The sequence below is a fragment of the Juglans microcarpa x Juglans regia genome, chromosome 5D, assembly GCF_004785595.1.
Source record: "Juglans microcarpa x Juglans regia isolate MS1-56 chromosome 5D, Jm3101_v1.0, whole genome shotgun sequence".
NCBI classification, from domain to species: domain Eukaryota; kingdom Viridiplantae; phylum Streptophyta; class Magnoliopsida; order Fagales; family Juglandaceae; genus Juglans; species Juglans microcarpa x Juglans regia.
The window spans coordinates 6,714,195-6,732,358 of NC_054602.1; the positions used below are offsets into that span (position 1 = coordinate 6,714,195).

The window sequence follows — 18,164 nt, forward strand, 5'->3', positions numbered from 1 at the left end:
AAGCAAGCGAGAAGCAGAAGCCCAACAACAATTTAGGAACCAACCTTTTGAAACAAGAATCATATGTGTAACAGCTACTGGCCACCAACCAGAACAAACGTTGGTTTTGCGCTTTCTGGGTAAGGCAAAACTGTAGGCCGAGTGGCTCTGCTTGAGACAGAAATGGTCGGACGACCATGGTCATTTTGCCTTGATTACGCACGTTTGACAATATATTTTCCCTACAAAATTAGATTTCGTACGTATTCTTTGGACATGTCATGCATCAATTGGAGATTTAGATGGACATCACTGATAATGCTCTTGATGAGCGTCTTTAACGAATTCAGAGCGTCTTTAACGAATTCAGGGTGCTTCGGGGATCATCTCATCTAATTACATTATCCGTTCTTCTGAGATAGCAAGATAAGAAACTTTGGCCTCGAGTCTTGGGCTTCAAGAGATTAGCCAGTAGCTACCATGAAAAAAAGGAGCACCCGGGCTGTCTTGACCAACCGAATATATGGATCAAATGATCATGTCAGAAATTAACTTCCAAAAATCTCTGGGGTGAGTGAGGCACAGCTAGATCAAGCCTACAGTGAAAGTGTTCCTTGTCTAGCTTGCAAATTTGGCGAACTAGTTCGAGTACATCTACCTTGCCATTTGATCCATAGCTGAAGCTGCAAAATGCAGGAAAACAAATAGCCAGCCCCCTGTACATTCAAAAAGAGAGAAAATCTCTCTCTCCAAACTGCACCAGTCTTTGGCAGCAAGCCGAGCTCCCTAAACCGAAACGGGGAAGAGGGAAAGACTGGTCACATTTGTCATTGGGCCTCCTCATTGCCTCACGCGGCCCACTACCAAATTAATCGGGCCTTCTATCTATCATGTTCGGCCATCAGTTCTATATGGTTTTTGTATATGAAATGAAATGAAATGAGGTGAAATGAGTTTAAAAGATAAAAATTAAATAAAATATTATTAAAATATTATTTTAATATGATTATTATTTTGAAATTTGAAAATGTAGAATTATTTATTTTATTTTATATGAAAATTTGAGAAAATTGTAATAATTAGATACGATGAAATGAGATAAGATGAGAATGGTTGTGAGCTTTAGGTCTCGTTTGGATTTAGAAAATATTTCATCTCATCTCATCTCATCATTATAACTTTTTCAAATTTTCACATAAAATATAATAAACAACTCAATTTTTTTAAATCTCAAAATAATAATAATATTCTAACAATATTTTTTCAACTTTCATATTCTATCTAAAACACCTCATCTCATCTCATCTTTAAATTTAAACCGGCCCTAGTTAGAATTTTCCAACCTTCCCTTTTTGCACGTTCGGTCTTGTTAACATTTAACATGGAGAAAATGTTTGCTGATGTGCATTCTAGATTTGTTACAGAAGTTGAAGATAAGTTCAGTCTTATGACAAATGAGATCTGAATGCTTCTAGTAGTTCCATTGGAGGCGGCCCATTTGATCACGTTGTACGCAAGAGAATTGGCACTCTTGTAGATCTTCTTAATTTTTCATAAGGTCTCGTTTGAAATTTAGACTGAATTGAGATCAATTCAGTTCAATCTAATTTTAAATTGAGTCTAACATTTAAACACTCAAATCAAAATCTTTTTACATGCATCACTCATAATATTTTTCAATTCAATATCTATTTACACGTAGGACCCAACTTTTTTTAACTTTCTATGAATATATTTAAACTCATTTTAACATCTAAATACATTTAAATTCATCTTAAGTGGACTCTATAAAACTCACTCCACCATCTCAATTCATTACTACTCATAAAAAACTCAACTCATCTCAATTCAGTTCAATATTTAAACAAAAAATTACAGAGAAACCAAGCTATATCTTTCATCAGCAATGATATTATCTAATTCGATATTAGGGACACGTTTTAGATAGTTGGGCTAACTTCTAGTGAACTGAATTACAACCAACTAAAAAGCCTACTTATCCTAGCAGTGTTGCATTCTTGGGTTATCTCATTGAAAAGCCTAGTTTATGAATGCTAGCAAAAGATTAAAGTCACAATGTTTGCATGCATGGACTATTTAATTACCTAATCACCACATTAGAACAATAACCCAAAGTAATTTTGAGTTAATTGGAAGTATCTGATACAATCAGCTTGTAGTATTCGTTGCCATTGATGGGATATGAATAAGAAAATACAGAAAGCTTGTTTATTTTCAAAAGTCTTCTTTGGAGACTGAGAAAGGGCAATGACGTTACTTTCATAAAGTAAGACACCCTCTTTTTCATATTCTTTTACTAATTCTTTCATTTTCCTTTCCCCCCTTGTGCATGCCTTTAACCAAGGCCAATAGCCTGGAATCAAAGACAGCCACGCTTCCTCCTATATCTTCTCCACTGATCATACTCATGTATTTATGAACATGTTTGTCTTATGCATTTATTTTTCCTCGTGCTTTACTCAACCGATGCATAGTGTCGTAGAGTACTTAAAAAATGGTGCATTTACCACAAAATCATGGGCTAAAAATTACATATAATTAAAGACTTCGCTTAAAAAAAAAAAAAATTGATATTCATCGATTTTTCAAGGTGGGTTTTCTCCCTTTTTTATTTTCTAACAAGATTTATTTATGTTTGAAAATGAATATTCATGCTGTTAGTGATTGGTTAACATTGGTGTAACGTTCATTGATGTGACAAACGTTCATATACTATCACATCAATCATAAAAAAAATAATTGGTATTATATGATATAAAATGTTTGGGATTCGTAATTATCCGGACATAACTGCTTGCTAATTTTGAAAAAAAAATAAAAATAAAAGAGAACAGCATGTGGAGTGAGGTGGAAATTACATGTGGTGGTGGTGGTCAGTTTTTGTTCTATAAATACGTTTCACATAAATATTAAACAGAGCTTAAATGATGCTAAAGCGAGGAGCGATGGATCTTAACAAACGCTCAATGTTAATCAAACGATCCCTACCCATTCTTATTAAGGATAAACAACTATTTGGAATTTTAGATTGTGTTTAGTTATTGAATCAAATTCAACTCATTTCAAATTAATCATTGATAAGACTCGCTATTTTTTCAACTTCCTATTAAAAAAATTAAACTCATTTCAATATATTTCATACATTTCAATCTAAAAATATTAAACTTATTTCAATGGGATCTACAAAAAAGTTAAACCCGTATCAAATTAAAAAAGTTAAATCCATCTTAATGGGATTCACAAAAACTATTATTCACAACTCAATTCAACTCATCTCAACTTTCAAACTGTACGCTTGGATCTCAAACCCATATCATTACAACTTTTTCAAATTCCAACACAAATATAATAAACAATTCAACTTTTTCAAATCTCAAAACAATAATAACGATTAGATTTGAGATTTGAAAAAATTGAATTGTTTATTATATTTTATGTGAAAATTTGAAAAAATTATAACAATTATATGAAATGAGTTGAGGTGAATTTCTAATACAAACAGGGGTTTAGTTTAATCTAACTTATAGATTTATTTGTCACAATCACGAGGCTTGGCAATTAGGAGTGCACTAGCGGACTTGATGATATTTAAGAGTTGTTTGAATTGATGTAGCCTCTTGACTCAACCTATCTCATCTTATATAATCATTATAATTTTATTAAACTTCTACACAAAATACAATAAAAAATTCAAAATTTTCAAATCTTAATATTTTAATAATATTTTATTCAACTTTTATCTCATTTCAACTCACTATCCAAACCTACTCTTTATTTAAAAAAAAAAATACAAGCAGAAACAGATAGAATGCTACGAAGAATATATGCATCTAAAATAAATATAACAAGTAAATTCTTCATAATATAATAAGAAAGGTGATACCAAATAATAGCGAATGTTCAAAGTGTAACAACCTTTATCCATAAATAAAAATCGAATAATAAATAATAGGACGTTGTACACATGATTTTGTTTTTGGTTTGGTTCCTATTTTTTGCTTATAATGGATAAAAAGGGAAAAAAGAAAAAGAAGAATGAAGTAGGCAGACAGGCAGAAATTAGCCAATCGGATTGACGTCGGCAGAGACTCCAAAAATTCAAAGTCCAATATCGTAATTTTGTCAAACTGTAGGGTCCCTTTTGCCCCCAACAGCAAAGAAAGAGCGAGACAGACAGAGAGAGAGAGAGAGAGAGAGAGAGAGAGAGACGGAAAGTATAGAGAGAAAGTCGAGAGAAAAAGCTAAGTGGGAATCACATGGCCTTCTTGTTTTTGTCTCTCGCTGGGGCCTCCTCCTCCTCCACACTATGATCTTCTTCTTTTTCTTCACCGATTGATTCAAGGAGAATATTCCCCCTCCTCCTCCGCCCGGCATGGCCGACGATAAGGTACTCCCCGTTCACATTCCCCAACTATGAAGTTTGTGTATTGATGGTTCCGTTCCTGAGAGAACCTACAAATGAGCTGGATTGTTTTTGCTTGGAGCGTCGGCCTTCGAGTGGGAAATGCGGGATCCATGATTTCTGTGTTTTTTTCTTTTCTTTTTCTTTTGTTTTCTGTGCAACCAAATGGCGTATTAGGGTTTGCGGTGATCTGTGGGGAGATTCTGGAGCGAGATCTTGTTGGTCTATTTTTTGTTTATCTGAGATCGAGGCTAGTGCTTCAGATGGCTGGATCTTCTTTCTTTTTGCTTCTGATTTTTAGGCTTTTGTTCGCCTCTCTGATCTGCCTCTACCATCAAGGATCTTTTTCCTCTTGACTTAATTATCAGTTTTCAAAGCTCAATTATATTCACTCGGTCAAAGATTTTGAACATTGGGTTTCCATCAGATCAAGCTTATTTGATAGATGCCTCGGTTCTTGACTAGAATTTCCAGTGTTTTTGCTTAATTTTCTTGGTGAGGGGCCATTGTATTCTGCTTAGATTAAGAGTGCTTCATGAGTTTAGTGGGTTTGGTCTGCTTATGTTGTTATGTAACATCTTCAAGTTTTGAGGCATTTTGGCTTCTTTACTGGCAAACAACTGTGTCCGGCTCATTGAATTCTTCTTTATCTGTAGCTCTCATGGTATTTTTACGGATTTCATTTCTTACAGTCTAAGCTGATAGTATGCGCTCAAATTATTGAGTTGCGTGTTTTTCTTTTCTTTCATAGTCGAAGCAATGGCACCCGCTAATTAGTGTTTTCTACCAAACAAAATTTCCCAGCCCTTCCTGGAAAGGAAGTCATTTGCCAATATCGTGCACACCTATTTGAAAGTATTGTTTCTTTAAATCCTTCAAACCTCGATGTGAAATATTTTGCAGGACATATCTGGTACTGTTGTTGATGGAAATGATCCGACGGGTCACATAATTTCTACTACGATTGGAGGCAAAAATGGAGAACCTAAGCAGGTACACATTCTTGGGAATACCTCTTTTGTTGCTCTCCTCTTTATTTCTTCTATCAAGTCTATGGTGTTAACTGTTTTAATTATTAAAAATATGGATGTTGAACAATTTGGAGATTTAGACAGTTTAGGTTCAGTTTCCTAACATGTGAAGTTGTTGGCGTCTTTTGTGTGATTTTCGTTGTAGACAATTAGTTACATGGCAGAGCGTGTTGTGGGGACTGGGTCATTTGGAATTGTTTTCCAGGTATGATTTGCAGCTCTACCTGTCTTTATACCTTTTATCTAGCAAGAAATATGACTTAGATTTTTCTTTTCTTAGGCAAAGTGCTTGGAAACTGGGGACACAGTGGCTATAAAGAAGGTCTTGCAGGACAGAAGATATAAGAATCGTGAACTGCAATTGATGCGTGTGATGGATCATCCAAATGTGATCTCTTTGAAGCATTGTTTCTTTTCCACGACGAGTAGAAATGAACTTTTTCTCAACCTTGTAATGGAATATGTCCCAGAGACCATGTATCGGGTCTTGAAACATTACAGTGATGCAAATCAGAGGATGCCACTCATCTACGTGAAACTTTACATGTACCAGGTATACATGATGCTTGCTTATGCTGTCTGGCTTCTCGCATGTTCTCCCTGACACTAACTGGGGTGCTTCCAGATTTTTAGGGGGTTGGCTTATATACACACTGTCCCTGGAGTTTGCCATAGGGATCTGAAGCCTCAAAACCTTTTGGTATGCTCTACTCATTGAAAGAAAATGATCAGAATGTTGGAACTTTGCTAAAAAGAATTCGAGAATACAATTTTTTGACTGGTTTTACTAATTACTCATAATTGTCTACAGGTTGATCCTCTCACTCATCAGGTTAAGCTTTGTGATTTTGGAAGTGCAAAGCTGCTAGTATGTCGACCTCTTAGTCTCAAAGTTTAGCATGTTTCCTCCAGTTCTAATGCAATTATAATTTTCCAGTCGACTAATTATTTATACTCCAGGTTTCTTTAGGATGTCAATCTGGTGGCGTGATTTGTCTTTTCTGTGATTTTTTTAGTCGCAACATATTTTTTGAACACTGGTGGTGGTTTGGGGCAGGCGCATCTTTGGGCTTCAGCTAGGGCTTTGTTAGGTTCATTTTCCTAGATGGGCTTAATGTTCCTTGTATCTATTTCTGCACCCCAACTAGGTGTTTTCTCTTGTATACATCCAGTTTCCAGTGTACTTGGCTATGTCTATTGATATTAATAAATTTTTTACTTATAAAATAAAACATTTTTTGAATACTTGAGAACATTTTTATTGATTATAAAAAAGTAAGACTTATAAAAAAAAGTAAGACTTAATCGAAGTACACATGGTGTATACAATAGTACATCAAATGATAGAGAGAGAGAGAGAGAGAGAGAGAGAGAGGAGTTTATGGAAAATTGTTGTGTTGGCTGCCACCCATTGTTATAGAACATTGAAGAAGACAGTTTTAAGGTCTTCAGTGGTCGTTGATAATTTCTTTCCCTCTGTCTGTACCACATTAAACAATCCGTGATCATCTTCCACTAGGTCTCACTATGCTGAATATCAAACCACCACTTCCAAGGACGTAACAGATCTGCCACCTGTCTATTACCCACCTTAACTTAAAGAGATCATCAAAAACAGATTATTATGTGTATCATGTTATGAATAATGTTATTGTTTATTTAAATTTATTTAAAGTTATTGCACCTGCAGGATTAGTTGGGACGCTGTTCCCGGACATCCCGTGCCAATAAAAAAATGTTATTGCAGTTTAGGCAAAAGATTTGAAGTGCCTTATTGAGTTTATTGTAACTACTACGCAATATGTTCTGTTGCTACTAATCTTGTTTATGGGGGATTGCATAGTTTCTAATTGCATAGTTTCTACTTGTATAGTAATTGACAGTATATTCCTTTCCTGCTAAAAGGTTGCATTCATCTAGCAGCCAGAATAGGATGATGGTGCTTTTTATTAGCAAGGCTCTCTTTTGATTTGTTTCTATTAGGTCTTGGAAAGGGAAGTTTAGCAGCCATGAGATTTTTCAACGATCAGAAAGGGATTTTATTTTTGGGTTCTCTTTATTTTTTTGTGGCAAGGGGAGGGGGAGGTTAAATTTGAGGGTGCTGGTGGTTTTGTGTCTTTAAGCTGCCTGCTTAGCCAGCTTTTGGTTGTTTGTTTGTATTTGGAAGACACTTTGATTTATGACTGCTTACAATTTTATGTTGCCAAATGGGATTTTCTTTCTTTCTTTGGTTTATTTCTAGTTTATTGTTTCTGACATTTGCTATAATTTTCCTTTTGATCAGGTCAAAGGTGAAGCCAACATATCATACATATGTTCACGATTCTATCGGGCTCCCGAGCTTATATTTGGTGCCACAGAATATACTACCTCAATCGATATTTGGTCAGCTGGTTGTGTCCTTGCAGAGCTTCTTTTGGGGCAGGTTAGCATTTTTTCACAAATCTGACTTTCCTGCAGTCTTTGCATGAATAAGATTTTTTTACTCTTTCTCTATCCCCCCCCAAAAATGCAGTATGTTATATCTGACCTATTTATTTTGTAATTTTTTAGCCACTGTTCCCTGGAGAAAACGCAGTGGACCAGCTAGTAGAAATTATCAAGGTTTGGTTTTATCAATGATGCTTTAGTGCATGCAACCCTTGCGATCAACATCTAATGTTTTATCATACAGGTTCTTGGTACACCAACTCGTGAAGAAATCCGTTGCATGAATCCGAGTTATACCGATTTTAGGTTTCCACAGATAAAAGCACACCCTTGGCACAAGGTTTGCACTTTATTTCCTTTCTAATTAATGGAATTGTCAGGAGATTAAGTTAATATGAATAGGCATCATCTGCCATTTGCATTTGGAATTTTTTTGTGTATTGATTTACATTCTTAATTCCTTGTTTATTTTAGGTGCCCTTCCAATGTTTATTTTCCAAAGGCTCTTAAATGATTAAAAAATTAATATGATTATTCTAATACTAATGTTTTCCTTCTACAAATTTTATGGTACATTCCAGCTTACATTTAAGTTTCTGGATTTAGGTTTTCCACAAAAGGATGCCTCCAGAAGCAATTGATCTGGCTTCACGACTGCTGCAATACTCGCCAAGTCTTCGCTGCACAGCAGTGAGTTCAGTTCTGCTATTATTTTTATAGGGATATGGGACTGCATTTATTTTGGTGTAGCCAATACTGATCTGAATTTATTTTGTAAATACCACCAATACATTACTTTTTGATACGTGAGTTGAGCTTAACTAATGGCCAAAAGAGATGTTAATACCAATATATTTTTGGTTAAGAGTTTTACTGTTATTTTATTATCTTTTGTGTATATGTGCCAGTGTATACGGACCTTTATTTTTTTGAAAGGGTGTGTTTGTGATTGTTCTCCTTTTGACTGCGAGCATCTTTTGTTATCACAGCTAGAAGCATGCGTGCACTCTTTCTTTGATGAACTCCGAGAACCCAACACTCGCCTACCAAACGGTCGCCCATTGCCACCGCTTTTCAACTTTAAACAGGAAGTATGTATGGATGTGCTTCTTTTGCCAATTTATCTTTAATATGCATGCCCATTATTGATTGGATTCAGGATGATCCTTCAGCACGGATCTTTAATGGCCAAATACTGACATACCAAGAATTTATTTATTTATTTTTTCATGTCAAATCTACCAGTTAATGTATGTGCCACTTAATTTGTGGATATGGCTCCAATTTTTTTTTTTTTTTTTTTCATTTGTTGGGTTATTCGGGAAAAATGAAATCTTTTGCAACTATGAAGCAAGTTGTTTACATTATTTCTCTGTGATGATTACAGTTGTCGGGGGCTTCTCCAGAGCTTATTAATAAGTTGATACCAGAGCACGTGAAACGCCAAATGGGTCTAAGTTTCTTGCATCCAGCAGGCTCCTAAGTGTGAAAGTTATATGGGAATTTCCGTCTACCGGTTAATGTTTGGCACAGGGAGGTACTATCTTTGTGTTGGAATCATCATGCATTGAGGCCTGACCAGTATCATTTATCGCTCTTGCGCTCTACCAAGACGCACAGAGACTCAAATGGCTGGATAACTGCAATTCCTTGATGAGTTCGTTTCTAGGATACCATCCCTATCCCTCCCCCCAAACTTCTCTTTCCAAGCCTCCTTCCTTAAGACACCATTTTGTTTCTGTACATGTTTGATAGTTCAAATAGCTGGAGATGGACTGATCAAAGCTGCTAGCAGAGGAACAGCTAGGGGAAGTGTATCTATAGCTAGGAAGAAAGCCCCTGATAGAATGCCTGAACAAAAGGGGGTGGTCTTGTAGTTGGTTGTTGGGTATGGTTAATTTGCATATGTTGTTTCCGTTAGTCCTTTGGTGGTTTTTTGCTGGTTGAATTGTATTTGCAGCCTAATGTTGCTACTTACTGTTTTCCGAATTAAATGCTATTGTTCTGTGTGCAGTACCGCTTTGCTTGTTCTATGCATTGATTCTTGTTGAGGATAAGCTTTTGCATATTTACCTTGACTTAGAATTGCATTGCTGACTGAGAAGTTGCGTGCTACACCCACCGTGGGTGTAGCCCGATAGATTCTCCGGGAAGGCCATTTGGGGCTTTTTTTTTTTTTTTCATACATTTTTTTTATATCCTTAAAACATTTAAAAAAAAATTACAACATCGTTAAAAAATATTTTCTTAATCATTAAGTAAAAAAAAAAAAAAATTGAATCGAGATCCACTAGCATTCATCAGGATACATAGCATTATTCGTTTGCTAATATGATTCGTTGATTCTCATTATTCAGCTCAGACTGCCTTTTTTGGTTATGGGATTAGTGAGACTATCCGCACATCTCACACCTGATTTTTTTTTTTAACTGAGATGTGCTGCGGTTATAGGCTATGTAAATAATTACACAAAAAGTAACTCTTCGCGCCAATAGCGAGCAGTCCCAGAAGTAAAACCACCTACACCCGGACACGCTCCCTCATATCCTGACCGTCGATTACCATTTCCAAATAAAATACTAACAATCGACGGCTTAAACATGCCCACTCGCATCTCAGATTTTAAAAGCCCGTACAAGCGGACTACACACAATCCCCAACTGAAAATACCAGCCGACAACCAGTGTCCATTTCCCAAATCTCGAGTTACTCAAGACCCTCGTTTCCATTTGCTACTACAATCTCGAATTCGTTCTTCTTTTTATTTGTTTTTTTGAAGTTATCATTAGCTTCCTCAGGCAAGAGAGATTCCTTCCATAAAAGGTTTCCCCGTTTAATGTTCAATCAATGGTGGATGGACTTTAGTTTCCAATTTAATAGCATTATACTGACGTACTGTCAGTCCGACGGCCGAACCACATGTACTTTTTAATCCCAGGAAAGCTTTCAAATTACTTGTCTGGTTCTTGGTTTTCTTTTGCTTTGCAGTTTTGTTCCATGGAAAGAGTAAAGCTGGGTTTTGGTTTTTTCTTCTTTCACTTCTTCTTTTGGATGCCAATGGTTACTGCTAATACTGACGGTCTACTTTCTCCCAAGGGTGTTAACTATGACGGTATGTGCCACGAGGGCCTTAAAAAAAAACAAAAAACATGTCTTGCCTTTCTTCTTCTTTGGTTATTTGCTCATTGATATATTTATTTCTTATCTGTTTCCTTTGTACCGAATCTGTCATTTTTTTTTATGAAGCAGTGGCTGCTCTGATGGCGGTGAAGAGTAAGATGAAGGACGAGTTACATGTGCTGAATGGGTGGGATATTAACTCTGTCGATCCTTGCTCGTGGAACATGGTCGCTTGCTCTGCTGAAGGTTTCGTTGTTTCTCTGTGAGTGTCCCCCATTCTGCCATCACATTGTTGCTCCTGTTTGGTCTCCGAGAAAAGTTTTAAACAATAATGTGTTGGTCTATATACATCATACCCTTCATTCTAATTCCATTGTTACTTGTTTCCTATTGACGTTGGTAGTGAAATGGCCAATATGGGTTTTATCAGCAACGCTTTCGCCAAGTATTGGCAATCTTAGTCATCTTCGAACAATGTGAGACTTCTTGGCATTCTGCTTGACTTTATTTCTATTGCGTGTTTGGTTATACTTGACCAAGCTACGAATTTTCACTTCTATTGTTAGCTTATTTTTTTTCAATGTGGCTCATTTGGGAGCTTCAATCATCATAATGAGACTTACTTTTAGGGATCTCCTTTTTTGGGATCACCTTTTAAATTCTGAATTTGATACAATGCTTACTGCACGTTATACATTATATTGCATTCACCAATGGATCTTTTCTATTCCTTATTACTGCAGAACAATCACTTATCTGGTTCTATCCCACCTGACATAGGAAAGCTTTCTGAGCGTCAAACTCTTGACATCTCGAATAACCAGTTTGATGGAGGAATTCCTGGCTCTTTGGGATATCTAACTCATCCAAGTTACTTGTATGGCTTGAAAGATAAATTGAGCAGTACTATTCCTTCTCATTTTAACATTTTGTTCTCTCTAACTATATGTTCTGTATACCTCTGCCATGCAAGCTTTTCAGGCGGCTCAGTAAAAACAAGTTATCTGGTGAGATTCCTAAAACTGTTGCTAATCTCACAGGTCTTTCATACTTGTATGTGTTCCATTCGATTTCACCTCTGCTTTCTCTATTTAAATTGTTTAAAATGATTTTAATTATCTTTCACTGTGTTGCACAGGGATTATTTTAATAATTTCAGTTGTCCCACTCCAAAAATACTAGCGAAAGGCTACAGGTGAGGTATTTTGTGAAAGAGGAATTGTTTTGTAACGATAAATCCTATTCTATTTCCAGTACTTGTTAAGTGATTTTATGTCGGATTTTTTTATGCCAATGATCCTACACTCAACGATAGACTCATTTTAGGGGTGGGATTATATACTAATGAGGCCTCCCCACCTGGTAGCTTAAGCTTTCAGTTGGATGCTCCAACACATATCTGAAGCTTATGCTATTCTATTGTCTTAATATTAGGGTCCTCTTTTGGCTTCTGATTTTTTTAACTGATTTTATAAAGTTGCTCATATGTAAGTCCTATCTGTCAGATCTTCATTTGGGGTGTTTGTGTTGGGCGCTGCTGTGTTATGTATCAGAAATACTAGAACAGGAAAAATGAAGTTGGTGCAAAACCAAAGTAGCAGCCATTCAGACTCAAATTTTCTCCATACAAGGAATTTCTCTATATATAACAAAATAAATTATCTTTGCTGCAGCTTCTCTTTGTGAATGTGCTTCAGCACTTCATATTTTAATATATACAATTTTGTGGTCTACAATAGGAAAATAAATCTTTCATAGCAATGTTGAGTTAAGCAGTCGATAATTTTTTTTCAGCATCATTACATTCTCCAGCATGCTTTCTTCTTCTTTTTTAAGAAAAAACTTCTTCCTGATATGCCATTTCGGCTATTTGACAGTTTTTATATTTTGGTTGCAGTATTACAGGGAATACCTTTCTTTGCATTCCTTCATCAGTGCAAATTTGCACAGTGTTTCAAAACTGATAAATGATATGTTGTTGCAAAATGTCAAACTCATTGGCAATAGTTCTTAAATACATCCGAATGCATCTGCATGGTAATTTAATTACAGATACAGGTTCATTTAAGAAAGTCAGCAATCATCGTCGTTGGGCGCTTTCTATTGTTGTAGGCATCACTTGCGCATTTGTGGTTTCTGTGATGTTGCTTGTTTGTTGGGTGCATTCATACAGGTCTCGGCTTCTTTTCACACCTTATGGTACTTCCTAAACTATAGCATTTTCTATCAATCAATTATATGATGGGGATTGTAAGAAGTGAGGACTTAGATACAACGACCTGGGGAGAGCTAGCGCCACATTTGCAGTATAACCTCGAAAAGACTAGTCAAGTTGAAGCTTACTTAGAGGGGCTTATAAATCTTAGTTTCACCTAGTGAGTAGCCATGTGAGACTTAACACTAATCAGTACCTTTATAACCTACCAACTCTGAGGGTTAATCATATTCCTACTATGGGAGAGGGTTGTTACAAATTCCTCCTCTTAAATTCACACGTCTTTGTCATAGTTGTGTTATGCAATGCTCTAGTTTCACATGACTGGCCTTATTAGGTGGCTCTGATGCCATATGTAACAATCCATAGAAGGACTAGTCAATTGAAAGCTTCCCTAGAATCACTTATAAAATCTAGTTTCACCTAGTAAGGAGTCCATGTGGGGCTCAGTTGTAGGGTGTTACATTTATATTCCCAATATAAGACAGGGATGTTACATTAGATGTGCCCATATATGTATATTTTCAGTGCAGAAAGATTATGAATTTGATATTAGTCATCTCAAGAGGTGTTATATTTATATTCCCAATATAAGACAGGGATGTTACATTTAGATGTGCTCATATATTTATATTTTCAGTGCAGAAAGATTAGGAATTTGATATTAGTCATCTCAAGAGGTTTTCATTTCGTGAAGTGCAAAATGCCACTGGAAATTTTAGTCCCAAAAACATCATTGGGCAAGGTGGATTTGGAGTTGTCTATAAAGGATATCTTTCAAATAGGACAATGGTGGCTGTTAAAAGGTTGAAAGATCCAAATTACACAGGAGAAGTGCAGTTTCAAACTGAAGTTGAAGTGATTGGCTTGGCTTTGCATCGAAATCTCTTACGATTGAATGGATATTGTATGACATCAGATGAAAGGTTGCTTGTTTATCCTTACATGCCAAATGGGAGGGTTGCTGACTGCTTGAGAGGTTTGTTTCATAGTGGCTTGTCCACGCCTGTGTGTGTGTGTGCGTGCGTGCGCGCGCGCGCGTGTGTGCATGTGCGTGCGCGTGCGTGCGCATGTGTGTGCATGTGTGCGCACACGTGCATGTGTGCGTGCATGTGTGTGTGCGCTTGTGTGCGGGCGGGCGGGCGGGCTTGCGTGGTGCGTGTTGTGTGTGGCGTGCGTGTGTGTGTGTGTGTGGAAGAACTGAACTTGTTCAAACTAGTGCTTCTCAGCTGCAACATCTTATTGTTGAGGACTAGGAAATCTCAACCACAGTTTCTAGTTTTTTCAGTGACTGGGAATCTTTTTTCCCCTCTTTTAACTTTTTTCAGAAAATGATCGTGCCTGAGGTACCAACTTGAATTCTTCTACGGGGACAGATAATATATATCTTTTGTGCTTTCATTTATAGCCTTTTTCAAGTATCCGTTTTACAAGTATGAGTAACTATTTTTCCTGCTATAAGTGCCTATCTACATATATACTTAATTCCCTGGATTTGGAAGCTATTTCATACATCCCTTTTTTGTTTCAATTAAAGCTAAACCCCTAGTGCAGATTTTCTCTTATTCCTTTGATGATTCCTATATTGCTTGCTTCATATTGGCAGACACTTGTCAAGAGAAACCGTCCTTTGATTGGAACAGACGAATGAGGATTGCTGTTGGAGCTGCCCGCGGGCTTCTATACTTGCATGAACAGTGTAATCCAAAAATAATCCACAGGGATGTCAAAGCTGCAAACATTTTGCTTGATGAAAGTTTTGAAGCTGTAGTTGGGGATTTTGGTCTTGCTAAGTTGTTAGATCAGAGGGATTCACACGTCACTACTGCAGTGCGTGGTACCGTAGGACACATTGCCCCAGAGTATCTTTCAACTGGACAATCTTCTGAAAAAACTGACGTTTTTGGATTTGGCATACTGCTTTTAGAACTCATAACAGGTCAAAAGGCACCAGATGCTGGAAATGGTCAGGTTCAGAAAGGAATGATTTTTGATTGGGTAAGTAGTTTTAGTCATGTAAAGTTGTTTCCCTTGGTCTTATGGATAACGATTGATAAAAGGCCATTCATGACTCTGTAAAATGTGAATTCCAGTGAGGACAATACCATGGTTATTACTCTAGTTTCCACTAAAATCCATGGAATTGTTTTTGATGACTCGTTTTGTAAAGGTGTACTTCGGTGCTATGTGGCCTGATATCTTTTATTTGTGTTAAAATATAAATTAGATGGTTAAATTTATTTCTTCCCATTAATTTAAGATTTTGAAACAATTGATGATTTAACATTATATCAGAACATAAACTTTTAGTTTGAACCTTGACTTTATACTAATTCACCCCCAATTAATTAAATACATCATGTGATGGGCCCATTTATTAAGGGGGAGTTTTGCATATATGTGATGGGAATGCTAGAATGTAAATTAAATGCTATGCATCAGTTACTATTCACTCTCACATTCTACATCTATAATATTTTTCATAACGTGTGAAGGTGTTTTTCATAGGGTGTATGAGTGTTTTTCATAAGGTGTGAAATGTGAGGTGGTAAATAGTAGTTGATGAAAATATTTTTTTATTAAATAATTAAATTCATCTAATTTCATTAACTTAATCTTTGGGGACAAGTGGCAATTTAATAATTTTGGAGGATGTGTTTGGCCTTCAGTTGAGCATACTAAAAAGGTAGTTTTTCCTAATGCTGGGACAATACCTGCTCTCCAGCTTTATTGATTAATCATTAGATGGATTCACTATGCTTTTTCTTTGTCCATATCTGGATTTGGTTTTTCTTAGTGGTCCCGTACTTCGAGTTTCTCCTATTTCTCAACGTGTATAAGATTTGATTCCTACTTCACGTATTTTGGGAGATAATTTATCATCTTCACGGGACGGATTCCTCCATTGTTGGTACAAAGGGCTGCAAAACAAAAAATAGTGAGAGAGAAGTTTACTTCAAGATGCATTACGAATGTCGCTTTTTTTAAGATAATATTCACTCCTACCAATAATGATATGCACACAGGTTATAAATAAATTTGTCTTCAAGATACAATGAAGTCCAGAACAAGTCTGTTTGTCTAACTACGTTATGCACACACGAAATTAGACCCCAAATACTCTTAGATTTTGCTATTCAACCAAGAGATTAGAAATCTATTCTCTGCAGAATGAACAGATCTTAATAACAAATTTTAAAGAAATGAAAACTTTTGAGAGAGAGAATTTTGAAATTGCCTTATTGAACTCTAAGATTCTAAAAAGCTCTCTTGAATTCATAGGTCAATGTATCTATTTATAGAGAAATAAAGATGTAACTTTTCATTTTTCTGAAATCTGAACCGAACATATATATATTATACCTGTTATCGAGTGACATAAACATTGGACTTAGTAAGTCCAACGGTCACATTGCTTCTCCACCAACTTGAATCGTGACTGGTGCGACTTTTGGCATTTTCATTGCCAAGAGTTGTGGCTTTTGAGCACCACACGCGCATCCCTTCACGCACAAGTGCTTGGACTGAGTGGAGGCCATCCTTCTTATAAAATAATTAAAACTCCTTTTGATAGAGATGTGGTTCGAACCTCTAACTTCAAAGTAGATAACGATAGTAAATACCATTGAGCCAGTTGACAATAACGACCACAACAATGGACCCAAATTATTATAACCATAAGCAATAGCTTACAAACTTTCCTTAATTTCTCTCTTTCCAAAATAATTCATAACTTCCAAAAATAAATTTTCAAAATATTATTAATAATAAATATTATATATACTTATTTTGAAAATATTTCCAACAAGCAACACTGTAAAAGTTAAATATTGTTTGTCTCATCCATGCTGTAAATGGAAAAGCTGCATAAGGAATGTTTCTAAATAACAGTCAAACTATGCAGGTTAGAACGTTATATGAGGAGAAGAGGCTGAAGGTGCTAGCAGATAGGGATCTATGAGAATGTTTCGATGCACTGCAGCTGGAGAAAGTAGTAGAGGTTGCTCTGCAGTGTACACAGTCACATCCCAGCCTCCGGCTAAAGATGTCAGAAGTTTTGAAGGTCTTGGAAGGTCTTGTCGAGCAATCAGGACATACAGAGGATTCGCAAGGTGGAACCAACCTTTGTGAAGCGAGGGCTTGTAGCTTTTCCAGAATTTACAGTGACACTCACGAAGAATCTTCTTTTACAATCGAAGCCATGGAGCTTTCTGGACCTCAGTGACAAAGAAGTTTAGTACGATCCAAGTTCAACTGTAAATGAGTTTTGCGCCTCATCAGAACAGATACAATATGCAAACTTGTCATCTTCTTTTGCTTGGATCAATGCACGTGGGATTGCATCATCTGCAGGAGAGCTAAAACTTATAAAATCTCTTGAGCATCTGATGTTGGATTCACAGGCTCCCACACAGTATGCAATAAGTATGAAGTATCCGTTTTCTGAAGTTGGATTTCTGAGAATTGATATATTAGTGATTGTTCACGGTTGAAGTAAAGTCATCAAAGTTTTTTTTAAGTTGTGAAACCTGATATAAACAGAAAAATGCATGCATGGCTTGCATGCTTGGATTCTTGTGCATATTTCAAGTTGACAGTCCAACTCTTGCTTTGCCTTGCCATGTGTAGGAGTGCAGCTTAGAGACAATGCCAAGCTTAGATGGTGGAAAAATAAGATGACAGATACATGTGTAATCAAACATGTCGGCAAAACATTACACTTTTCATATGATTGATCCTTTAATTTCGGGCCACTTGGTTGATTCACTGGCGATCCGAAGTGGAATCGATTCCCTTTGCCCAAGGAAATTACAAGGAAATTTGTTGGCAAGGAAACATGCCACGAGACCATTTCCCGCTGCCAGCCATGACTTTTGTACTTTTAAGTCCATTTTGTTCGTTTTTCATACCAAGGGTGAGACGTGTATTTGCTGCAAACATTTAATTTTCTGCTTATTTTAGGCCC

At 36.4% G+C, this 18,164-nt stretch overlaps 1 protein-coding gene and 1 pseudogene across 1 annotated transcript; both read left to right on the forward strand.

Annotated features, from left to right (window-relative positions):
• The first annotated feature begins 4,030 nt into the window (after positions 1-4,030).
• On the forward strand, positions 4,031-9,876 carry LOC121264738 (shaggy-related protein kinase eta). Its single transcript, XM_041168041.1, has 12 exons — positions 4,031-4,387; positions 5,306-5,395; positions 5,579-5,638; positions 5,714-5,986; positions 6,059-6,133; positions 6,245-6,301; positions 7,718-7,858; positions 7,987-8,037; positions 8,108-8,203; positions 8,470-8,553; positions 8,853-8,954; positions 9,251-9,876. Exons 1-12 carry the CDS (start codon positions 4,373-4,375, stop codon positions 9,344-9,346), a joined length of 1,140 nt encoding a protein of 379 aa, XP_041023975.1. The 5' UTR covers positions 4,031-4,372; the 3' UTR covers positions 9,347-9,876.
• Positions 9,877-10,660: 784 nt separating this feature from the next.
• On the forward strand, positions 10,661-18,164 carry LOC121264741 (annotated as a pseudogene).